Here is a 24,290-nt window from a genome sequence, read left to right on the forward strand (position 1 = left end):
TTGTAATTTACTCTAAAAAATAATGTAGCCGGCACGGCACCCTTTTCTTAAAGATCCCTCAATCTGTGTTCAATTAAATAATGTGCCAACAAAAAAATATTTAAAATTTGAAGTTATGTAGTGGGAGCAAATCCCAATTTAAATTTTAAATAGCCCACACAATAATACAAAGATAAGTTGTACAAAATTGACTCCCGCCGGCAAATTGCACAACTAATTAGATAAACAAATAGCTGAAACCAAGGTTTAATTAATGCACCACTAATTATAATACACTAAAATTTGATGTTCTCTACAATTTGACTAATACCAAGGTCCACACCATGTTTAAATGACAATGGTAATAGTAGTAACTAATAATATATAATAATAATAATATATTCAATATCATCTGCTACATTTAATAAGGGCAAATTACGACTACCCCTGAGGTATGGCCAAATTACATAAAAAACTCCTCTTGTTTGCGAAATTACAGCCACCATGTCCTTTTAAATATTTTCACATAAAATTTAAGTAATTCAGTTATTTACTTAACCAAATCGTATATTCAGTTCGGTAAACGGTATGAAATGTTGGCGTACCGAAATTTCGGTTCGGTTTTACCGATTTAACATCTCTAAATTTACCCCTGGAGGGATTTTTTCGTAAGATAATACATAGTTGAAGGGGGTGATTATAATTATCCAAACATGAAGGGGTTTTTCGTAATTTGACCATAACTCTGGGGATGACTGTAATTTGCCATAATAACAATAGTAACAATAATAATAATAAGAGTCAACCATAATTAAATCCAAAGAATATTGTCCTAATTTTGTCATTGACATGCAAATTGAAGGTCATGGATACTCATTGAAGGTTCAATGAACTTGCCTCTCTATCTATATAAGACATATTTAACTTATTAATTAAAAAAAAAAAAAAAAATTAAAAAATCGTCGAAAAATAATAGATATCGCCTATGGCTATATGGTACAGAGCGGAGTGAGACTTGTTAAGAAAAAAAACGGATATAGAGGCCTTAAGGCATACCGATAAATCAAGCGTAATCGGGCATTAGCTTTTTAAGGAACGTGATTGGCTGGGAATCTTCAGGGGCAATTTCGTCAAAAGCGATGTAGTTTTTCTCCTTGTTGTAGACATGGCAGACGGTCAATATCGTCTTCATCAAACGCCAGTTCCATGTAGCCTCGTTCATGTACTATAAACGAAGCATTTCAAAATATAGACAATAATAATTATATTGATATAAATAGTTAATTCGGATTCTTTTTCATTTTCCGATGAATTAAAAAAAAAGGCGGGTTACCTTTCCCCAGTTTTCTTGGAGAGATTGATGAGCTGCGCGCAAGTTATAGCTAGGTATTCTCGGAGATATATGATGAGGAATGTGTACGTTGATATCGTGGCAAAGAATTTCTATCCTGTAAATTAAGCAGTAAATTAAGCAGAAAAAATTTACAATTCAATTATCCGAATTGTCACGTTTTTTCTTTCTAAATTATGATTATTAAATAAAATTGTGAAGAAAAAAAAAAAAAATTACCAACTCGGATAATCGCAGTGAACAGTGCCGTTGAGTTGTGCCTGAGCAGCATTCCATTCATCCGACGATTTATAAGGAATATGAGGTGCTGTGTGATGGACCATCGTAAAAGTACTCATCTGCGACAAAATAATTTAATTTTATTTTTTTACTGCAAAATATATATTTATAAAAAAATAAAAAATAAAGAATAAAAAAACCGTACCCAGAAGTGATAACCTAACCATGGCATTAACCAGAACTTAACCCAACCGAGAATCCCGGTTTGGTAGATAATCAAAGGCCAACCAATTGCCATGAAAGCAAACACAGCAGCCAAGCTTATCTTCACTCTGTTGACTTCATTTGGTCGGAACGTTTTTAAATCGAAGTGACATTTCAACCTATGCGATATTTCATAAAATGTCAAAATACGAAGTTTAGAGAAAATTATATAACGGCTTGGTTACGGAGAATTACCAATGTGCAATAGACATCCAAGGGCGAAATGGTCCGTATGCGTATATAATTGCCTTTCGGAAAACTGGAGAGGAATCGAACTCCTCTCTGCCGATCGGAAGCCAGGCTGTATCCTCGTCCAACCTGCAAGAAAACAGAATTAATAAACTTAATTATATAATTAAAAAAAATGTACTTAAATTAAATAAAAAGGTGTACGGAAAAGACGATACGGACATATTTGTTTTTGCATGATGCTTGTCGTGCTTAAAACGCCACGGTTCGTAAGGGTATATAAGTGGCAGAAATGCCAGAGTTCCGATAATGTCCTCCACCAATTTATTCTTCGAGAATGATTTGTGCGCGCAATCGTGTCCTATGACAAAGAACTTCGCGACACGAAGCAAAAATAAATAAAAATCATTACTTCAGTAGAAAAAAAAAAAGATAATAAAATATCTTGAATGAAAAAAAAAACTTTTTGCTGATATTCAACGATAAAAAAAAAAAAAAAAAAACGAGAGCGCAAAAAACTAACCCCCGTAACTGCAGTCCCGGTCCAAGCCCAAGCTAGAGGAAGTAAATACCATGGTGCTTTAGCAATCATGAAGATTCCCAATGCGTACGAAGTCGCAGATATCAACACAGATTTCAGAGCTTTTGCATCGTCAATTTCGAACACCTTTCACATAAATTTTGACAAGACACAATTATTATTATTATTATTTTATTTTATTTTATGATCAAAACTAATTCGTTAAAATGGAAAATAAATAGTCTACAATGGGAAAAACCCCATCACAGAAACAAGAAATCGGCAAATCATTAACACTAACAACATCATTCCAACCACAAGAAAGATCCCGTTTTGCAAGAGAGTAGGCGGCAAAATTAGGTTTCAATCAAGCCCATTATATAATATATATATACAACTAACAAAAAAAAGGGTCAGGGATTTTAATCAAAATACGTTACCCAATACAAAGATTGTATAATCACGAACCTCAAACATACGATAATCTTAACCACGTCAATCAATCTTATCAATCTCATCATCGAGATCTCAAACGAGGCCTTAATCTAACTTAAAAGTACCTTTTTTGGGAGTGTCTCGGTTATATCTCTCAATGTAACATTGTCGGGAAGAGGTTGTCCGATCTGTCGAAAACCATAGTCTTGACATAATTGTTGTCTGTATTCTGCATTGTCTGATGAAGAGGGCGCCACCGAGACCGACACAGCTTTCGTGATTTTGCGTTGTCTCAAAGGTATAAAACATTGCTTCTGTTTGCTTATTCTCCGAGGTAGACTTTCCCACTTCAGAATCTTCGTACCTGTTTTATTCATCATTCGTAAATGTGAATATAATGTATTCGTTATTTTTATTCAAAGACTATTATAGTAGAGAGATGCGTGTATCGACTTATGATCGGAAAGTTCCGACTTTTAATACTAGAAGCTACTTCAATTAACCATCGTCTGCTTCACATTTAGATGTCATTTTCTTCGAAAGGCATTCTTCGTTTTTTAGCCGATTGTTAGTGATCAATTATTCGATATATTTGACGAATTTTTAATTGAAATTAAGGCTGCACAATCCGTTAATTTTAACCTATGACTTTGTTTTAAGTTCATGATGGAACTGAAATAGAGGTTTTGTACAATGATAATCGCATTTAACAGTGAGATGCAGAGAATTTGAACTTTAACACACACCTACACAAACTAAGCCCACAATTCATAATTGAGAAAAAAAAATTAAAAATTAAAAATTAAAAATAAAGAATCAGTACCCGAAGAAGTAGAGCTCTGTGGGAAGATTCTATTGCCCTCATTCGGCCTTTTCTGGGTTCCCTGAATTAAAAAATAAAATAAAAATTCAATAAAATAACACCACCCAAATCAAAAACCCAACTCGTGCGTGTGTGTGTGTGAGAGAGAGAGAGAGAGAGAGAGAGAGAGAGAGAGAGAGAGAGAGAGAGAGAGATGGTTGGATACCAAGAAAAGGAAGGTGGAATGTGGAATCCTGCACGCCATAATTACAGCCCAGAGAGAAATTCAAGAAGAAAACTTTTGATTTTGATGTATATTCTCTTCAAGAATATTCCCTCACCTCCGGTGGAGCAATGGGCGAGAGAGAGAGAGTAGTAGTACTCTTCTGAAGATAAAATTACAGAGACAGCTTCGCCTAGGAAAGAAAGAGATGGGCCCCTCAATCTCTAACTAATAGCGTGTTTGGAGTTATGACACTTTTTATATAATCGCTTTTCTTTTTTTTTTGTCTAATTTTACTAACAACTTACACATGATACAGATTACTGTCACTGTGTGGCCACAATTGATTTGGGACCAAACAACCCCTTCATCACACTTCAATATATTTCGAAATAGATTACTAGCCTTTTTTTTTTTTTTCCGATTTTAGTTGATTTTCCAGCTAATTTGTAAACACTCCGAAGTTTTAAAAATAATTAATTTCAACTAACTTACAATCACTAATTTCTTTCTTTAAATAAACTTTTGCAAACACCTCCTAAGTATGACAACTTAATTAGTCGATTGAAGCTAATTAGGCTCTCAATTAAAATAAAATTGTTAACCTAATTGCTAATAAAATTACATATGAGAGCCGTTTAACTTATTGTTCCTGTAAATTAATCATATACAATTAAGATAAACAACGAAATTAAAAAAAAAATCCAATATTCTATCAGTATTTTTCTGTTCTTTCTCGTATTTTTATTTTAATAAAAATAAAATATTTACATAATGTATAGAAGACGAGCCCAATTAATTAAATTTCGGACCAATTCAATTTCGCCGAGTCCAATTTTAATGAGCCCAATGAGATAAGTTACAATTCTAAGCCCAAATGTTAATGGATTATATAGTACAAGGCTTTCGGCCCAAATATTTCTGAAATTTTATAATTTCTTTTTCAGCCCAAAAAATTATCGATTTAAAATGTTTCATGTAGTTCTGATTCTCAAAATTCATGCATCTCATTTCTTACGTCCAAACTCTACATAACATATTTTTACTAGAATCACTACCGATGCAACGGGGTGCTACGTAATAAAGTAAAAAAAAAAATGGTCAAGTAATAAAGTCAAAAAACGCTTATTTATATCATATAAATGTAAGTGTAAAAAGGTAACTAGACTACATAAACTACCGATGTTAAAGATTTAAGGATAGACCGTTAAGGAGAAATATGCGACATTGGTAACAATAGTGGGGTCAATTTGTATTTAACCCTATTTCATATTTGATTTTAGAAAAAGAAAAAATGAAAAAAAAATGGAAAAAAAAAGAGAGAGAAAAGGACAACAAGTGTCGGTGGGGGCAAAAGGGGTAACTTTTGTCGCAATCAAAAAGCAGCGCCATACGTATGAATTTGGCCTCACATGAGACATCCCCTCCTCAGTCAACAGTCACTCGTCATTAAAAAATAATAATAAAAAAAGTTTGCAATATAATGAATTTTATTACATATGAATATTGTCACAATTAATCTAAGTGTATTTTTAATTATGATAATGAAATATGCGATTATTATTGATTAAAATTGTAAGCTCTCTTACGTTACCAACCGACCATGCATGGCCTAGTCTTAGGTTAATTAGTAAATCAATTAATAAATTAAATTTGACGATTGGGTTGGCTGTTGAGTTAGGTGTTGCGTGTACAATTTGATTAATTATTCATATTACCACATAACTTTTGTTGATATTTAAACAAAAATGAAAATTTATTGCATGCACTAATGTGCGTAACATTCAAAATTTATGGTATAGCACTCTTTAGACTGCAATTTGCACTCATTTATTATTTGTATCTTATTTTTAGGTAATAATAATGCACACATAATAATAAATACACACATATCCTTTAATTTTGACGACAGAAGTGAAATCTAATCATTCATCTCCACCTCATTTCAGCACTACACAAACACACTTTTGAACACAGTTATTAAATTATATCATAATTAATTAAATTTAAGTGGTTATTACTTATTATACTTATATTTACTTTTTTTTTTTCAATATAGCAAATGGCCCATCTTTATTCATCAAAAAAAAAAAAAAAAAATGCCCCATCTTTAAAAAAAAATTAATTTATTATTGTAGTGTTCATACAGTATTAGAAAGATTCCTCACAAAGCAAAAATAAAATAGAATATTTTAAAGGATGAAAAGTTCCATCCTAATTGTTTGTAAATTGTAACTATCCATTTAAGACCCCACAATGTGCTAAATCAACAAGGAGACTATTTAAAAAACAACAAAAGTAAAACACTATAAAATACATCGAAGCAAGTGAATTTGTCTCAATTGACTCAATCTCAAATTTCATTGTCACCAGTCGCTAGATCGAACTTATTATACATAATTAGCCTAGCGTACGTCTCTCGTATAATTTGCAAACTATTATACAAGATTGTAAATTTATCCAGTGTACCTACACGATCGACCACGAGTCCCTTCGTTACCAAAAATAAAAATAAAAATAAAATACTAAATATATACAGAGAAGAGTCATCCAAATTCCAACACAAGCAAAGAGACGTAGAGAAAGAGCATTGAACTCTCTCTCTCTCTCTCTCTCTCATCTCTCTCTCTCTCTCTCTCTCTCTCTCTCTCTCTACTGTCTCTCTCACACAGTGAGTGTGTGTGTGTGTGGGGAGGAATCCCAATGGTACATGACTTATCATAACAGCAAGTGATAATTCCTTGAGCTCAAAGCTACTACAACTCCATTAATAGGGGCATTGCAACACTTGGGTCCACAGTGTGTGTGTACTAATTTCAATTTCAAGAAAAAATTAAATAAAAAGAACAATGAGTACTAAAGAAGCAATGGATTTGAGTGGCAGTAGTGGCAGTAGAAGAAGAGGCAGTGCCCCAAAAGCAGGCTCTGTTTGGGAAACCAGAATGAAGCTCGACCAAGTCAAAGGTGGTTTCAAAGTCTTCAATGAAACTCCAGACCTGGAAAACAACACTACTGTGAACAATCCAGAAATTCAGATGGATAATAAAAAAACAGAAAATGTGAGAGCCAAACAGAGCCTTACTGCTGTGGGGGTGAGCGGCAAGAGAAAAACATGGAAATCTGACAATTCTGAGGGGAGCCCAGTTCAAATTGCGAGGAAGAGATCCGATTCGAGCAAGAATTCGGACGAAAGCAGCAAAGAATTGACCTTTTCCGGCGATGGAGTTGTTGGGATCAAGAAAACCCCTGTTTTAATCAGGAAAACAAGATCCAGTGCTGAAATTGAGATGAGGAAGGTGAAATCTGAGCCGTCCGATGGGGAATCGAAAGCCGAAACAGCGGTTGGTGATGGCATGCCAGCAGACAAGAACCCAATTGGGGGAATTGGGGAAAAAAATACCCTAACCCTAATTGGGGTCGAGAAATCGAGATCTGATGAGGAGTTTGGTGTGTGTGAGGAGAAGTCCATCACAAGCGATGTGGGCCCGGCAAAAATTCCACCGTCCGATGATTACATTGACGATGATGAAGATGAAGATATGGAAATTGAGGTTGAAAAGAAGAGTCTTGATATTAAAGAAATTAAAGTGCAAGTCCAGAATTTAAAGAAACAATCTCCTCCTCCTGTAACTCATACAAAAACCATTCCAAGTAATTAATTAATTATCTCCTCCATTATAATTTTTTATTTTGTAAATCTTTTAATATTTTTTTATGATTAATTTTTTTTTTTTTTTTTTTTTTTTTGCCCTAGCTGCAGATCATTTCCATGGAGTTTCAAGAACCAATAGCAAACTACAAAGCTTTGGTAAGTAGTTCTTCCACTTGCATTAATTTCTTGTTTTTTTTTATTATTTTTTTTAATTATAATTTCATTTTTTATGATCTCAGTTGATCTTGTAATGTGGAGAGATGCATCAAAATCAGCATTTGTATTTGGGGTTGGAACATTTGCTATTGTTTCATCTTCTTACACTAAGGATCTCAACATCAGGTTAGTTTTCTTCATCTCAACTCTCTAACTAAACTATCGGGAAAATTACAGTTTTGATCCTTCAATTTTGCATTAATTTCTTATTTTGCGTCCCATGTTCACAAAAAAAACACACCATGTCCATTTGATCCCTCATGTTTCAGAAATTCAATAGTTTTAGTCATTTTCGTCAATTTTTCGTTAGTCCTAACGGAATCACTAAGTGTGTGTCATGTGTCCGTCACTGCATTAACTGACGGAGTAACGGTAAATTGACGAAAAGACCAAAACCATTAAATTATTTAAACATGAGGGGCCAAAATGTGTTTTTTCATAAACATGGGACTAAATAGAAATCAGTGTAAAATTGAGGGTAAAAAGTGTAGTTTTCCCAAAAATATCGAATTTCAGCTGTTCAATTCAATAAAAAATCATTTTTTTTAAATTATTAATTTCCCTGTTTGCAGCTTTATCTCAGTGGTTTCCTACTTAGGACTTGTATACCTTGCTGCAATTTTCCTATTCAGATCCCTCATTAACAGGTAACTTATAACTGTTTTAACTATTTAAGTATATTTAATCTTTAATGACTTTAATAAATAAAAAATTAAATGTTCTTTTATATATTGGTTTGAATTTAACAGGGGATCATTAGAAATGAATAATGCAAAAAATAAAGACTGTGTTGTTGGAGAAGAAGAAGCAATTTGGGCAGTAAAATTACTTCTGCCTTATTTAAATGAGTTTCTTTTGAAACTTAGAGCCCTTTTTTCAGGGGACCCTTCCACCACAATGAAGGTAAATTTTCTTGTTCTCGTAAATTACGGCCATCACTGAGGTAAGATTAAATTACGAAAAAACCTCTTATGTTTGGGTAAATACAATCACCCTCTCAGCTATAAATATTCTTACACGTCCCAAAATTCAGTGGAATCTTGTAGACGATGTGGAATATTCTTCAGTTGTATCCGTTTTACTTCACTTGAGCTCACATTTTAAAACAAGTTGATCAAAAGATGTGTCTTTTGGTTTGTCAGATTGTGGTGCATCAAAAACTTCATTTTCGTACAAAACGAGTACATATACTAGAGAACATTTCATGGAATGTAGAAGATTCTATCGAATTTGACACTATACGAATAGACATTTAAGAAGATTCATAGTTGAGGGTTGATTGTAATTACCCAAACATGAAGGAGGTTTTAGTAATTTAACTTACCGACAGTGTCGACAAGGGTGTAATTTACCCAAAATAATTATTTTGGAATTGAGTTGAAATTTTTGACAAGTTATCTGCTTGTTGCAGTTGGCAGTGCTTCTGTTTATTTTGGCTCGGTGTGGAAGCTCAATTACAGTCTGGAAGATGGCCAAATTAGGTTTGCAATTTTTACCATTTTTTAAATTTTTATAAAGAATTAATTTGATTTATTTTTATTTTATCTTAAAGTAGCTAAAAATTAATTATATAATTGAATTGTTTGATGAATTATTGAGATGTGACAGGATTTATTGGAGTTTTTACAGTGCCAAAATTCTGCTCTACCTACTCTTCTCAGTTAACTGCATACGGTAAACAAATAAATTATTACACGCACTGAATTTTATGTAATTCTCTTTTGCATCCCCATATCTGTCTGTTTAATGCAATAAAACCCTTCTATTTTTTTTAACTAGTAAAGTAATGTTGAAAATTAAAATAATAATATTTTCACAGTCTGGGGAAATGATAGCGTACAGTTAGATCACGGAACTTACAGTACACCACCTGTCAATTTATGGTACTGAGTAACAGGGTGGGGTCCATCATGTGATCGTAACTAACGGCTCTTTTGGGTGTTTCAAAGGGTAGATCCACAGGAATATATTCCCTCAATTTTATTTATGAGATACTGTAGGATGAAAAGGGAAAATAAATTTTATTCAAATATAATATATCTTTTTTTTTTTTATGGAAATTAATTATGAAAAAAATTGGCTAGCATAATTTCCTTTTAGGAAATAATTTATATTTTTTGTTGGCAAACTTTTCACTAAGAGTAGATGAAAAATTAAAAAAAATATATATATATATTGGAATATTATTTCTTATTATTGTTTTTATGAATTAGGTACGTTTTGGATTCGACGATTTAGGGATGCTTGGGGGACATGTTCTCACAAGAAAGCAGTAGGGTTTGCGTTATTCACTCTCGTTTGGAATTTGTCGTCTGTCATTGCTCGAATATGGGCAGGTACGTATAATAATATTTTCAACGTTGTATTTAATTTATTACAAGTGTTGTTTTGTATGTATTATATATATTGAATTTATGAAATATGTATTTATACGGTGCAGTGTTCATGTTATTTGTGGCTTTCAAATACTATCAACAGTCGTTAATAAATAGAGAGGAATGGGCACACGAAGAAACTATAAGCAGTGAAAAATCTTCGTTGCAAGGACAAAATATTGGAGCACGTAGTAGATCTACACTAACACGATTGAAAAGCCAAAAGAAAGTCTATTGAGGGTTAGTTTATATATAAAAATACCAATAATTTACGAGTTTTAGATTTATTTTATCCTATATTTGTTTTTATTTAATTAGATGGAGGAAACATAAAGATTTACGAAATAAAGAGCAATAATATGTTAGTCGAGTACTTTTTATAGTCACCTTGTTCGTATTGCATGGCCGGTTCCAACTTCCAAGGTTCGAGAGGCCCTAAGAAAGAATGAAACACACACACACACACACATATATATATATATATATATATATATATATATATATATATATATATATATATATATATATATATATATATATATATATATATATATATATATATATATATTTTTGTATGTGTGTGTGTGTGTGTGTGTGTGTGTGTGTGTAACAATTTGATTTATTAAACAACAAATGAATTAGTGTAGCTGAGTTTAATTATGTTGGTGTAAACTAATTGTGCTGAAAATAATTCTTTATAAGTTTTGAACCAATAGTAGAATTAATTGGGCTTCGTAGGAGTCCAATAATTAAATAATTTGGAGGCCCAATTGGCATGTACTATAATAGGCCTTTGCATTATTGGGCTGCCTTAGTTTGCATGGTGTGTTCTACTTCTATCGAAAAATTACGGCCACTCCATCAGCTAATGTTAAATTACGAAACAACACTCTATTATGTAGGTAATTACTATCACCCCAATCAATTACGAATATTTCTTAGACGTTCATCCCTACAGTGTCAAATTAAGTAACGATTTTATCCCATTCAAACTCCATATTTTGAAACAAAATGTAGATTTTGGATTGCGAATATCATAGTGTGGACTGTGGTGTATCTGAAACTGACTTTTTGCACAAAACAAGTACAAACTAGAGAATATTACATGTAATGTAGAAAATTATGTTGAATTTGGCACAATAAGGGTCTATGTGTAATAAAATTCATAGTTGAGGGGATAATTTGAGATTAGTGAGAAATTCTAGTGATAATAGTAGAGAAAGAGATGTGTCGTTATGTGGAATTGTATGTGTCAGTGGTGACGAGGCTCTGTCTACTCAGTACTGAGTCACTGATGTATATATTGAGTACTGACTCAGTGATGTATATATTGACTGATTGACGACTATACATAAGTACCTACCTTAATCAAGCTAGTGCATGTTTGATGTCAGTGTCCAAATTTTGTAACATTTTATTAAGTTATTCTACTTCTTTTAACATGAAACCGTACTAAAAAAAAATTACTGGATATTTTTTTTCAAAAATATTTGATAGATGATAAATTTTGGGGTTGTAGTTATAAATAAAAAAATATCATTTATTATTTAAAACAATAAAATTATGAATTGATACTTATATGTAGATTATTAAATATATGACTTTTCAATGTATTGTGTGCAATGTGGACCACATATTCAAATAGTGGCTTCTAGGGACACTCATGCATTATTAAGTCACGACTAAAATGTCATTTCACATTCAACCCTAATTTTCTCTCTATTTATTAGAGTAATTAGAGCAAAATTGGTTTTTTTTCTTTTTTTTTTACAATTAATGCATTATTTGAAGCATAAAGTGATAAATAATTTAGAATTTTGCAAAAAAAAAAGAAAAGAAAAAAAACAAGTGTCAATTACAAATGTGGGGCCTACATTTTGTCCATAAAAAAAGATGTTACATGAAATTACAGTTTTGTGTCACATCTAATTAAAGTAGACAAGTCATCTGAATTTTGATAGGAAAATAAATAATTCGACACCTATTTGTGTGAATTGTTTGCCTGCAAAATGGAGATATAACAGCTGCACTTTCCTAAACCACTTATTTAGGTTGTTTAATTATCTTCTTCAATTTGATGATATGGGCCCCACACCTTTGTACTAAAAATTGAAGTTCCAACCTCCAACTATAATTTTTTTACTATAATCTTTATTACTATTTCTATTCTTAATTGACTATAGTTTTTCCACCCTTACATGAGTATTAAAAAATAGTAAAATAATCTTGATTATATAATGATAGTTAAGAGATACTTAATACTTAAATTTGAATTAATACGGTTAAAATATAAAAAAATGCTTTTAATGTAATATTGAAAATTTATAGTGGCAGATAATATGAAACAAAAATATATTTTAAAAGAGACAATTAATCGGATTTTTAAAATATTTTTTTTGCGATTTTCTTTTTTTTTTTTGGAAAGAGATTTGCACTTCCGAATATAATCGGATTTTTTCTGAAAGAGATAATTCTAGTCTGATCCATCTGATTTACACCTAAATCTGGCCAATGTAGTGAACTTTACAATATTCTAAATTTTGCAATGTGAAGCACTAATGTTTGAGATTTTCTAATTTAATGGATCCAAATTTATATCCTAAAAAGTAAAAATCATTATATTGAATTATTTTTTTAATTTATTAAAATTATAATAAGATAGTGCATCATGAACTTTTAATACACCCCACCGAAATTCAAGCCATAGAATTTTGTACAATATTGATTGTTAATTTGTGGCTGTTATCTTCCATATTCAAGTTGTGTCATAGCCAAGTGACCGTGGCCCTACTACTACATGCCACTAGTTGTACATAGTGCATCGGATATTGTACCGATTGGAATAAAAATTGAATTTTGAGATTACAATTAAATTCGAATTGGAGTGGTCCATAAATATTTTGTGCTCCAATTTTAAGACAAGTGTGTGTCAGTGCGTGAGTAAATGGTCCTTGGAAACATGCTACAATCTTCTGGCACCAACATTGAAATAATTAATAACCCAATATATATATATATTTTTTTACAAAAATATAAATTCATTTAATTACAATATAATTTGTTATATTTGCTAGTATAAAATATACAACTTCAATTATTGAATCACATCGGTATATTTCATGGTCACGAATCTTGATTATTGTCAACATATCTCAATAATTGGGTTAAAATAATAAAGTCTGTTTTTCAATAATTGGAATAGTATATATTTTATCTCGGGAATCTAAAATTTTCCAACATTTCAGTCCCTAGGTAGTTTCCCTAAACCACAGATAAATCCCTAAACCAAAACTTGAAACACAGATCAGTCCCTAGGTAGTTTCCCCTAGCATTTCAGTCCCTACTCACGCGCCTAACATGCAGATCAGTCCCTAATAAAATGTGCAAATACGAAAATACCCTTTACTTTATACTAATTTTACATAACTTCTTTTCAACTTCCCACGCGCCGTTTGTATTACACGCTCTTTGCCCGTTACATTTCAAAAATCAAACAACAAAAAAGAAGCTAAAAAGGCGCAGAAAAAACCACCGTTCAGTGATACCCATTTTCAGACCAAGAAGAAACGAAGAAGAAACGAAGAAGAAACGCAACAGAGAAACAACAAAGAAGGAAGAAATTACGAAACACGAAGAATCAACAAACCGCAGAAAAATAGTATAAACAAACCCATTTATAAACAATGGTGAAGCAGGGTAAACAACAAGGTTTGATTTTTTATTTTTTTTTCATTTTCTTGGAAACAGACCCATTTGGGTGTTGCTTAAGCAGGGCAAAAAGGTTTATTTGTTATAGAATTGCATGATTTTGAACATATCCACTCATGGGTATTATGCCTCGACTTTATTCGGTGTTTGCCCTAATCATTAAATCGGTTCCAATATTTGTTGTTCTGTTGTTTGGGTTTGCAAAGATCATTTATTTGTTGTCGAATTTCATGATTTTGTAACAGTTTTCTCATGGGTATTATTCTTCGGTGACATTAGCATGTCCCCAAAGCATTTTGAGTCCTAACAAGGGTTTCATATAGGATATGGGAAAGAGGCTTATTGTATTTTTCGTACTGGTTCTATAGTATGTGTCATGCACAGTAATGGTATTAATAGTGCATTTAGATGGTATAATCTTTGATGGTTCTGTAGCATGTGTCATATGCCACAATAGTATTACCAGTGACTTTGAATGGTATTACTAGTGACTTCGGATGGTATTGACATGTGGTACTAGAAGTATAATGTTGATGGTCCTGTAGTATAAGTCATATGCCATAATAGTATTACTAGTGCCTTTGAATGGTATTACTTGTGACTTCGGATGGTATTGACTTGTGGTACTAGAAGTATAATGTTTGATGGTCCTGTAGTATAAGTCATATGCCATAATAGTATTACCAGTGCCTTTGAATGGTATTACTAGTGATTTCGGATGGTATTGACATGTGGAACTTTATAGTACGTTGTATTTGTTATAATTGTATTTGTTTTATGTGTATGTAATTGCAGGAATTGTTGTAAAAGAAGATTGCAGCAAGCTATCAATAGGCTGCAGGTGCTCACCGATCGCTTTTCACCTAACTATGGAAGGTGTGAAAAAAGTGATGAAGAAACAACATCATGAAGTACTGAAGAAAAATCCCTTCTATCACTACATGGACATGCCTAAAATAAACCACAGCTTCCATAGGGTTGTGTCTCTCATGCAAGCGTACAATCCAGAAGATCGGGCCTTCTGGTTTGGGGGAAATACTATACGCTTGGAATTCACTCCGCAGCAATTATCTATCGTATTAGGGCTGCAGTACGAAGGCGTACCAGTGGATGTGAATATGGATGGCAGAGACACTGGTTTCATCACACGTATTTTTGATGGTAAGTTATCTTTAGTGACGAGGCCATATATTGGTTATAAACTGGAGGCCTATGCACTTATGACCGATCAACAATCTGTTGAAGATTTCAGCAGATTGTACACTATTTATCTGTTTAATACTATTCTACTGCCAAAGGGGAACAAAACGTTAGAAATGTGGGTTTATCCGCATGTAGAAGATTTGGAGGTTTTAGGGTCTTTTGCATGGGGAAAGTTGGTGTATGATATTCTTGTTGAGAATATGGAGGGGTATCTGAAGGGGGGGTTGAAGTATTTTGATGGATGCACTATCGGCTTATTGGTAAGTGATATCTAATAGTGAATATATATTATGTTATATTGAATATACCAATTAATATTGATTCCAAAATACGCAGGCATGGGTGCATGAAAGGATCACGTCACTAGGGGTTAGCACCAGTGTTTACAAATTTCCCCGGTTCTTCCGGTGGCAAGACAGCAAAATCCCAATCGATGAAGAAGCAGCTAGGTTGCTTTTTGATCAGATAAAACAAGTGCAGGTAACACTTTGAGTTACAAAATATATAATGTATTAGGTATTTGCTAACAAATGTTTTACGTTTATTAGGTTATACCATTTTCTGTGTACCCGAAAGAGAAAGCGTTGCTTTCTCCGGTTTTGGAAGTAATTTCTGGTCCAGTTGTTGGAATTAGTGCTGACAGATTTGTGGAAATAAGTTCTGAGAGTAGTGAAGATGAGATTGGAGACGTGGAAGCAACATCTGTAAGTCATTAAAACAATAAACCCTAAAATTCATACTTCCATTCCCATTGGAACATACTATATGTCAACTAATATAATACTATGGTATAACATGTTTCGTACTATTGTTTTTTTTAGTTGCAGCAGATGAAGAATAACTTAAAAAGGAAGAGGGGGAATGTAACAGAAGAAAAAAATAAAGAAAAAAAAATGCAGAGTAAGAGAAAGAAAGAAAAGGAGATAGAGAAAGAGAAGGAGATAGAGATAGAGAAAGAGCAGGAGAAAGAGAAGGAGAAAGAGAAAGAGACAGAGAAAGAGACAGAGAGAGTGAATGAGAGAGAGAATGAGATAGAGATAGAGGCAGAGATAGAGGAAAGGGAAAAGGAAGGAGAAAATGAAGGAGGAAAGGGGATGGAAGGTGAAGGAGAACAAAGTGAAGAAAGAGAGAGAAATCAAGGAGACGAAAGTCAAAGTCAAAGTCAAAGGCCAAAGTCAAAGGCCAAAGTTCCACGCGTGCGAGGACGAGGACGAGGACGTGGTCGTAAACAAGTTCCTGTGTCCAAGGTTCCGGTTTCAGTCCCTGTTTCAGTCCCTGGGATCAAGGTATTTTTATCTAATATTAGTTTTACATTATTATTATTTTTTGTCATAATTGGTGTGATTTATTCGTTATATAGAATGCCGATTATTACCGGGGAAGAAAGGACTACGTACGTCGTGACCAAATATCCGAAGAAGATAGGATATTGTTGGATCAGTTCTTGGAAAGTGTTGATTTAGGGTAAGAGCACAACCACCTTCATATATGGTATATGTCAAGTGAATACATAGTACATGTTGACTGCATGTTATAGTATGTAGTAACTTTGTACATAGTATAAGTTTACTTATCCAATGGTACATGTTGACTGCATGTTATAGTATGTATTAACTTTGTACATAGTACAAGTTTACTTATCCAATAGTATATGTTGACCACATGTTATAGTATGTATTAACTTTGTACATAGTACAAGTTTACTTATCCAATAGTACGTGGTTATGTCTTACTGTAGTGAAATTATTGTGGAGAGAGGCCCACATCAGCTGACGGGAAGGCATATGTGCGAACTTTTATTTGATGAAATGCTGAGTGCAGAACACATAGATTTGTACTTGAATCTATTATGTTCCGAAGCTATCATGAACCAGCATGGACATGAGATTGATTACCTTGACTCCCCTGCCCAGGTATATAGTGGTTTAACAAATAATTTTGCATACATTACAATGTTTATCTAATATTCTCTATTATGTTTCGTAGCAAGAGTTAATGTCGCGACCTCGGGTGGACGTAGAACGAATGAGCGATGCCATGTTTGATCGTCTTCTCAATGATTTTACTATTTTTGGAACGATGGCTTTTGACAAGCTAAACACAGCAAATATCTTCAGTAAAACATTTGTCATGATACCTATCAATTCCAGTGAACACTGGTTCCTGCTTGTTCTGAACCCAATAGATAAATGTATTTACCATTGGAACTCCATAGACTATTCTCCGAATTTCCCAGGAATTGCGGATTATGTCGTAAGCCCATATTCTTGTAATTAGTTATTCTTTATTCTTGCGAATTGTTGTAGACTAATATAATATTTTATTTTCGTAGGCCTCGTTTTACAGCAAGGTGGTTGAAAGAAGGTCTGGGTTGGAGATACAATCGGAAGCTAAATGGGTTCATGGATGCAGGCAGCAGGATGGGAACCTTGATTGCGGCTTGTTTGTCTGCATGTGGGCATATTGTCATGCTGTAAACAGTGAAGAAATTTGGTTTAAGGCAAAAACTTGCGATATCAAAATACTTCGCCCAAAACTAGCAGCTATCTTTCTGAGGCATCGGGGAGTAGAAGTGGAAGCTAAATATGAAATAGATATGGCGTTATTGTGAAAAAACTGGGAGTGGAAGTGTTTTGGGGTTCTTGTGTTTTTTTGTAATTAATTAATGAACAGGTGAATGTGTTTTTATGCCATAAACAATCTGTCCTTTTGTTGTAGAGCTAATAATACTATTGATTAGCTCTACTCGTACTTTTTCATTGTATACATTGTACTATATGTTTCGATGAAATGTACTTGCCTTTTGAACACATGGTACTTTATTTTGCGATTAATTAGTTTGTATAAAGAATATAAGCGTACCATAAAACTGAGCAACAAATACTTTCTAGTCCATTCGAAGATACCTTGTCAACAATAGACTTGTACTTATTTGATGAACAAAGCGTACTTCACATGTGTATTCACGAAAAACTTACCATAATCGATGTTGATCGACTCCCACATTGTCTCCATTATTGTTTTAGATGATTATTTTAAGGTAGGTGAGCATTATTGTTGCGTTTGGAATACAAGATCCCATAAATATGTTGAATTTCATACATGATACACATATACTATACAATATAGTCATACATTGTCTCCATTCATTCTTAATAGTCTAAAACTGAAGAGTTGTGTCTTAAAATGCGATCATATGGATGCATTGGCCCGACAATAATATATAGAGTGTAAAAATACTATATGAATGGCAAACATATACTTTATCAGTGAACACATGGTACTATAGTGATGACTCACTTGTACTTTACTAGCTTATACATTGTACTTATTTGGTGAACAAAGCGTACTATATTTTTTGATGAATTGAATTGCACTAATTTCATTGACGTTTTAATGATCAATAAGTACGGGAGATGCATAAATTATGTTTTAGATTATTATTTTAAGGTAGGTGAGCATTATTGTTGCGTTTGGATTACAAGATCCCATAAATATGTTGAATTTCATACATGATACTCATATACTATACAATATATTCATACAAGTCTACAATGCTCAAGTGTAAACCTAATACTTTCCTCAATTCTTACCATAGTCGATGTTGATCCACTCCCACATTGTCTCCATTCATTCTTAATAGTCTAAAACTGAAGAGTTGTGTCTTAAAATGCGATCATATGGATGCATTGGCCCGACAATAATATATAGAGTGTAAAAATACTATATGAATGGCAAACATATACTTTATCAGTGAACACATGGTACTATAGTGATGACTCACTTGTACTTTACCAGCTTATACATTGTACTTATTTGGTGAACAAAGCGTACTATATTTTTTGATGAATTGAATTGCACTAATTTCATTGACGTTTTAATGATCAATAAGTACGGGAGATGCATAAATTATGTTTTAGATTATTATTTTAAGGTAGGTGAGCATTATTGTTGCGTTTGGATTACAAGATCCCATAAATATGTTGAATTTCATACATGATACTCATATACTATACAATATATTCATACAAGTCTACAATGCTCAAGTGTAAACCTAATACTTTCCTCAATTCTTACCATAGTCGATGTTGATCCACTCCCACATTGTCTCCATTCATTCTTAATAGTCTAAAACTGAAGAGTTGTGTCTTAAAATGCGATCATATGGATGCATTGGCCCGACAATAATATATAGAGTGTAAAAATACTATATGAATGGCAAACATATACTTTATCAGTGAACATATCGTACTGTAGTCACGACTCACTTGTACTTTACCAGCTTATACATTATACTTAATTGGTGAACAAAGCGTACTATATTTTTTGATGAATTGAATTGCACTAATTTCATTGACGTTTTAATGATCAATAAGTACGGGAGATGCATAAATTATGTTTTAGATTATTATTTTAAGGTAGGTGAGCATTATTGTTGCGTTTGGATTACAAGATCCCATAAATATGTTGAATTTCATACATGATACTCATATACTATACAATATATTCATACAAGTCTACAATGCTCAAGTGTAAACCTAATACTTTCCTCAATTCTTACCATAGTCGATGTTGATCCACTCCCACATTGTCTCCATTCATTCTTAATAGTCTAAAACTGAAGAGTTGTGTCTTAAAATGCGATCATATGGATGCATTGGCCCGACAATAATATATAGAGTGTAAAAATACTATATGAATGGCAAACATATACTTTATCAGTGAACATATCGTACTGTAGTCACGACTCACTTGTACTTTACCAGCTTATACATTATACTTAATTGGTAGACAAAGCGTACTATAAATGCTGAAGAACCCAAACTTTACCTGCTTATACATTGTACTCTTATGTTCACTAATTAAACAACAGTACATAGGTTTTACATAGCATGTAGACTGCAAATATTACTAGATTCAACACTATCAAACTATGAACTACTCCACCTTCAGAATTGCAATTCTTCACTTCACTTTCTTGATGGACTTGGTTCATCGACGCACTTGTAGCTTCATTTTCTTCACGATTTGAGTTGGAAAAAGTTTGCCCAACTTCAAATGGTTCACACCAATGGGAGTAGCCATGGTGTGGGCAACAGTAAAATAACCTTCCGGGATTCGAAATAGTTTCTGAAACCATGATTATTGTTTTCTTCCCACAATCAAGACGCTTGCATTTCCCTTTTTTGTATTTTAACCCACTCATTTGAGTGGTGCTACTAAAAGAAGCCATGAATTAGAAACAAATGAGCCTATGTGTCATTTATGGTCATATTATGACTTGACTAGTTCTGACAATAAGCAACGGCTATATTATAAGCAACGGCTATATTGTAACGGTCATAAATTGAGTAAGTCATACCATCCTATCTCATAGATAATACCATGCGTAAATCAAATCAGTACCTTTATACTGAAAATGATAAACCATCAAGCAGCAACAAGCATACCATCATATCGCATATCTAATACCATGTGTAAATAAAAATAGTACTATTAGACTGAAAATGATAAACCATCAACCAACAATAGGCATACCATCCTATCTCATATCCAATACCATGTGTAAATAAAAATAGTACCATTAGACTGAAAATGATAAACCATCAATGAACAGAGTACCTAATACATAGTACAAACTACAAATAGCAAAAACATAGTGCAAATTGAAACATAGTACAAAGTTCAAAACAACATAGTGCAAATCACATAATAATAAAGTACAAACAGCCAGTTTTCATTCACTTCAATCACTTGAATAACATAATGGGCAATCATGTAAGCTCTCCTCCATCTTGTCCTCCCTGATGAAAAACATAAAATTTACATTAGAAACAAGACTAGTTAGTTTAATTAACACAAATGCAGACAGTATTTACATTAAAAAAAATTGGTAGTCAGATTGGTTGTGTGCAAGTACGACGATTGTGTCCAGGCTTCCCACACCGAGTACAATTCAGTTTACGAGTTTGCACTTGTGAAGGAATTCTTTTTGTCTTTCTACGTCCCGGTCGAGTTCTCGAATCAGGTGCATTAACAAAGACATCGGGCGGAGCATTACACGCATCGTACAAGTCAAAGTCCTCATCAAACGAGGGAATTGGGTTAATCGTGAATTGATATACCTGTTTGTACGTATCAATATGAAAGCATGGATCCACAAACTCATATACTGAGTATCCTTTTGACTCCAAACATGCACATGCATGTTTGCATGGAAGTTTCTCTAATTGCCATGCTTTACAAGAACAAGTCTTCTGCTGCAAGTCAACCTTATACGACTTGTCCTCATCATATACCTCAAAAGCGGTACTACTTGATCTACAATATTTTAAGGAACGAGAGGCCATATGATTGATTGTTAATCTCTTTAGAATTTTCTTGCACAATATGCCAGTCATTGCCAAACTTTTTCCTTGTCGTTTAACTAGCATCTCCATTACTTTGATCCGTATGTGATCAATCATGGATGGAACAGGCAAAGATCGGGCATCTTTAACCCAACCATTCCAATTTTCTGCCTGATTATTGTTCACGATTCCCCATCTTTCTCCAGAAAAATAGGCATTCGCCCAATGATTTGGATCAGAATTCGAAATAAATGATGCCGCGAGAGGCATAGATTGCACTATACGAGAAATAGTTGCATCGAACTCCTGCCGAGTAGGAGCATATGCAGCATTATGTAAAACACTCGCCCAGTATGACTTGTTGTGCAATGGGTACTTCCTCAGGACCTATATTATTTTGAAACATGTTATACAAATGTATGAAACATGCTATACAAATGTATGAAACATGCTATACAAATGTATGAAATGTGTTATACAAAAGTATGACACATGTTACACAAATGTATGAAACATGTTATACAAAAGTATGAAACATGTTATACAAAAGTATGACATGAGGTGACAAAATACCTGAGTTCTAAAGTTATCCACCAAGTGTCGCAAACAATATGCATGGTGGCTACTAGGAAATACCAACGGGACGGCTTTAAGAAGCCCCGAATGACGATCAGAGAAAATGGTAAAAGATCTATTGTCATTGTGAAGATCTAGAATTTGTTTCAGTTTAATGCAAAACCACTCCCAGTTTTTATCATTCTCAGCATCAACAACTGCGTATGCCAATGTATATAAGGAATCATTTGGATCCTTGCACACAGCAGAAAGCAAGCATCCTTTGTACTTATTTTTAATGTGAGTCCCATCCAAACATATCATCGGCCTACACCGATAAAAGCCGGAAATAGAACTCCCAAAACTAATAAATATTCGAATAAACTTTTGAGTAGCAGGTTCAATCTCATACTCTGCCATGCTACCAGGGTTATGCATTTTTAATGCACGACAATAGCGTCTCAGTTTATCATAACATGTCGTCTCATCACCATGGATATCACGCATTGCTTTTTCTTTACCCCTCCATGCTGTGTAGTACTGAAGCTCCAGACCATAATCGTCTCGGATATCTTCTAACATACCACATGGTGTGTAAGCTGGCTGCGTTCTCAATTTTCGTTTCATAATTTGGGCAATCCATGTAGCATCGGCTTTAGGATGACCCCTTGTACGAAGAGTAGCATCACCACAAGTGTGCTCAAGATTGCACTTGCGAATGCTAAATAACTTATCTGACTTGTACAATGATGCATAAACCCTCCATTTGCAGTTTTCGTGAATGCATACTGCTATGATCTTTTGTTGATCATTTTTCATGTACTTAAATGATCGATTATTAGCAATAGAATAGTTTTTCAGCATATGCCTAAAATCATCAGGATCTTTAAAAAACTGATTCTCCCCACGGATGCAATGTCTCCATGCATCAATTGAATTTCCAAGCGGATTACCCTCGATTTCCATCGATTGATCGCCGCTTTTGGTTTCAAAAAAATTTTAAAAATGGATTACAATAGAGTGGAATCCAAATAACAATGTACATGAAAATATCATAACAATGCACTGGTTCCATACTATCTTATCCATTATATAATACTAAGTTTTCCCACAAATAGTACCCAGTTTACCTATCACCCATACTATTCAGATGAAGGTTACGTACTATCTTCCCCATTATATGATACTATGTTTTCCCATTAACAGTACCAAATTTACCTATCACCCATACTATTCAGATGAAGGTAACGTACTATCTTCCTCATTATATGATACTATGTTTTCCCACCAGCAGTACCAAATTTACCTATCACCCATACTACTCAGATCAAGGTTACGTACTGTAAGTATCATACGTCCATACCATATTTATATTAGCATGATACTATTATGTGCCATATTTTATACTATGTATCACACAATAATTAACAACCATAAAGAAATGCATTTCAGCAGTACAGAAAAAGATGGAGACCTACCAGCCATCGGTGCGAACCCTCTTTCCACGCGAATTAGCTTCATCTTTGCAGGTCACGACAATGTCCACCACACTCATCTTCATTATCAGATGCAATGCAACCATATTCTCCACATCTTCATCAGTGCCCAATGTCACATACAATCTTTCTCGAGGAGCCAAGTATTGGAGGATCAGTGCATCTGGATGGATATGATTCCATTTGTTGATAATAGCACCATATATCTCCATTAATGTCGAATTACTTTTTATGGAAATAATGTGAAGTTGATTTTTGTATCGACAACTTCCAAGAATCACACTGGGTACATCGTTAGATACATCATTTGTAGCCATTGTGGGGTGGGTGGGTTTTACAGTGATTTTTTCGCCGGAAAAAAAGGGAAACCAGAGGAGAGAAATGGAGAAGAAATAGAGAAGAAAGAAAGCAGATAGAAATGAAGAGAGAGAAGAAGGAAAGAGAAGATGAAGAGAGAGAAAAGCAGGAGAGAGAAAAGGGTGAGAGTGAGAAGAAAATATAATAAAATATATAAAATTCACATTAGGGACTGATCTGCATGTTAGGCGTGTGAGTAGGGACTGAAATGCTAGGGCAAACTACGTAGGGACTGATCTGTGTTTCAAGTTTTGGATTAGGGATTTATCTGTAGTTTCCCCATATAATTTGTTATATTTGCTAGTATAAAATATACAACTTCAATTATTGAATCACATCGGTATATTTCATGGTCACGAATCTTGATTATTGTCAACATATCTCAATAATTGGGTT

The 24,290-nt window shown here is 33.5% G+C and overlaps 5 protein-coding genes and 2 long non-coding RNA genes across 10 annotated transcripts; 3 read left to right on the forward strand and 4 right to left on the reverse strand.

The window, feature by feature from the left end:
• Positions 1–795: 795 nt before the first annotated feature.
• On the reverse strand, positions 796–4,244 carry FAD6 (fatty acid desaturase 6). Of its 2 annotated transcripts, XR_016034306.1 has the most exons (11): positions 3,986–4,244; positions 3,781–3,841; positions 3,083–3,321; positions 2,526–2,669; positions 2,225–2,376; positions 2,009–2,131; positions 1,755–1,932; positions 1,550–1,668; positions 1,313–1,427; positions 905–1,204; positions 796–851 (listed from the first exon to the last, which is right to left on the reverse strand). XR_016034306.1 is itself a non-coding variant. In XM_012985668.2 (10 exons), the coding sequence occupies exons 1-10, from the start codon at positions 4,022–4,024 to the stop codon at positions 1,043–1,045; spliced, it is 1,332 nt and encodes a 443-aa protein (XP_012841122.2). In that variant the 5' UTR covers positions 4,025–4,154; the 3' UTR covers positions 796–1,042. The 2 variants fall into 2 exon arrangements, 1 of the variants encoding a protein (XP_012841122.2); XM_012985668.2 differs by having other exon boundaries at positions 796–1,204; positions 3,986–4,154.
• A 2,122-nt stretch (positions 4,245–6,366) lies between these two features.
• LOC148766760 (uncharacterized) lies at positions 6,367–7,205 on the reverse strand. The gene is made up of 2 exons (XR_016034245.1): positions 7,065–7,205; positions 6,367–6,978 (listed from the first exon to the last, which is right to left on the reverse strand). It is a non-coding gene; the product is annotated as an uncharacterized LOC148766760 (long non-coding RNA).
• On the forward strand, positions 6,832–10,611 carry LOC105961439 (Reticulon family protein). Of its 3 annotated transcripts, none has more exons than XR_016034244.1 (9): positions 6,832–7,633; positions 7,737–7,790; positions 7,874–7,976; positions 8,423–8,497; positions 8,600–8,753; positions 9,262–9,331; positions 9,459–9,591; positions 9,635–10,186; positions 10,291–10,611. XR_016034244.1 is itself a non-coding variant. In XM_012985670.2 (9 exons), exons 1-9 carry the CDS (start codon positions 6,832–6,834, stop codon positions 10,461–10,463), a joined length of 1,620 nt encoding a protein of 539 aa, XP_012841124.2. In that variant the 3' UTR covers positions 10,464–10,611. The 3 variants fall into 3 exon arrangements, 2 of the variants coding, with proteins under 2 accessions (XP_012841124.2, XP_012841125.2); XM_012985670.2 differs by having other exon boundaries at positions 9,459–9,524; positions 10,064–10,186; XM_012985671.2 differs by having other exon boundaries at positions 7,743–7,790; positions 9,459–9,524; positions 10,064–10,186.
• Positions 10,612–15,163: 4,552 nt separating this feature from the next.
• Positions 15,164–16,789, forward strand: LOC148766761 (uncharacterized). The gene is made up of 4 exons (XM_088825736.1): positions 15,164–15,396; positions 15,473–15,616; positions 15,685–15,840; positions 15,958–16,789. The coding sequence occupies exons 1-4, from the start codon at positions 15,250–15,252 to the stop codon at positions 16,597–16,599; spliced, it is 1,089 nt and encodes a 362-aa protein (XP_088681862.1). The 5' UTR covers positions 15,164–15,249; the 3' UTR covers positions 16,600–16,789.
• Positions 16,790–17,215: 426 nt separating this feature from the next.
• LOC148766762 (uncharacterized) lies at positions 17,216–17,747 on the forward strand. The gene is made up of 2 exons (XM_088825522.1): positions 17,216–17,389; positions 17,469–17,747. Exons 1-2 carry the CDS (start codon positions 17,216–17,218, stop codon positions 17,745–17,747), a joined length of 453 nt encoding a protein of 150 aa, XP_088681648.1.
• A 2,973-nt stretch (positions 17,748–20,720) lies between these two features.
• Positions 20,721–23,170, reverse strand: LOC105949778 (uncharacterized). The gene is made up of 2 exons (XM_088825673.1): positions 22,060–23,170; positions 20,721–21,873 (listed from the first exon to the last, which is right to left on the reverse strand). Exons 1-2 carry the CDS (start codon positions 23,005–23,007, stop codon positions 21,034–21,036), a joined length of 1,788 nt encoding a protein of 595 aa, XP_088681799.1. The 5' UTR covers positions 23,008–23,170; the 3' UTR covers positions 20,721–21,033.
• On the reverse strand, positions 20,721–23,662 carry LOC148766763 (uncharacterized). The gene is made up of 2 exons (XR_016034437.1): positions 23,520–23,662; positions 20,721–20,940 (listed from the first exon to the last, which is right to left on the reverse strand). It is a non-coding gene; the product is annotated as an uncharacterized LOC148766763 (long non-coding RNA).
• Between the last annotated feature and the right edge of the window lie 628 nt (positions 23,663–24,290).

Source organism: Erythranthe guttata, chromosome 11 (genome assembly GCF_056151865.1).
Source record: "Erythranthe guttata isolate IM_541 chromosome 11, IM_541, whole genome shotgun sequence".
In the NCBI taxonomy this organism is placed as follows: Eukaryota; Viridiplantae; Streptophyta; class Magnoliopsida; order Lamiales; family Phrymaceae; genus Erythranthe; species Erythranthe guttata.

Excerpts from the sequence above, each read along its gene's own strand:
- FAD6 (XM_012985668.2), bottom strand. The coding sequence starts at position 4,024 with ATGGCGTGCAGGATTCCACATTCCACCTTCCTTTTCTTG. Across the intron at positions 2,132-2,224 it reads CATCATGCAAAAACAAATAT|GTTGGACGAGGATACAGCCT; the intron begins GTCCGTATCGTC and ends GTTTTCTTGCAG. Across the intron at positions 1,669-1,754 it reads GGTTAGGTTATCACTTCTGG|ATGAGTACTTTTACGATGGT; the intron begins GTACGGTTTTTT and ends ATTTTGTCGCAG.
- LOC105961439 (XM_012985670.2), top strand. The coding sequence starts at position 6,832 with ATGAGTACTAAAGAAGCAATGGATTTGAGTGGCAGTAGTGGCAGTAGA. Across the intron at positions 7,634-7,736 it reads TCATACAAAAACCATTCCAA|CTGCAGATCATTTCCATGGA; the intron begins GTAATTAATTAA and ends TTTTTGCCCTAG. Across the intron at positions 9,525-10,063 it reads TTCTCAGTTAACTGCATACG|GTACGTTTTGGATTCGACGA; the intron begins GTAAACAAATAA and ends TTTATGAATTAG.
- LOC148766761 (XM_088825736.1), top strand. The coding sequence starts at position 15,250 with ATGTGGGTTTATCCGCATGTAGAAGATTTGGAGGTTTTAGGGTCTTTT. Across the intron at positions 15,617-15,684 it reads ATCAGATAAAACAAGTGCAG|GTTATACCATTTTCTGTGTA; the intron begins GTAACACTTTGA and ends TACGTTTATTAG. Across the intron at positions 15,841-15,957 it reads GAGACGTGGAAGCAACATCT|TTGCAGCAGATGAAGAATAA; the intron begins GTAAGTCATTAA and ends TGTTTTTTTTAG.
- LOC148766762 (XM_088825522.1), top strand. The coding sequence starts at position 17,216 with ATGGCTTTTGACAAGCTAAACACAGCAAATATCTTCAGTAAAACATTT. Across the intron at positions 17,390-17,468 it reads CAGGAATTGCGGATTATGTC|GCCTCGTTTTACAGCAAGGT; the intron begins GTAAGCCCATAT and ends TTATTTTCGTAG.
- LOC105949778 (XM_088825673.1), bottom strand. The coding sequence starts at position 23,007 with ATGGAAATCGAGGGTAATCCGCTTGGAAATTCAATTGATGCATGGAGA. Across the intron at positions 21,874-22,059 it reads TGGATAACTTTAGAACTCAG|GTCCTGAGGAAGTACCCATT; the intron begins GTATTTTGTCAC and ends AAAATAATATAG.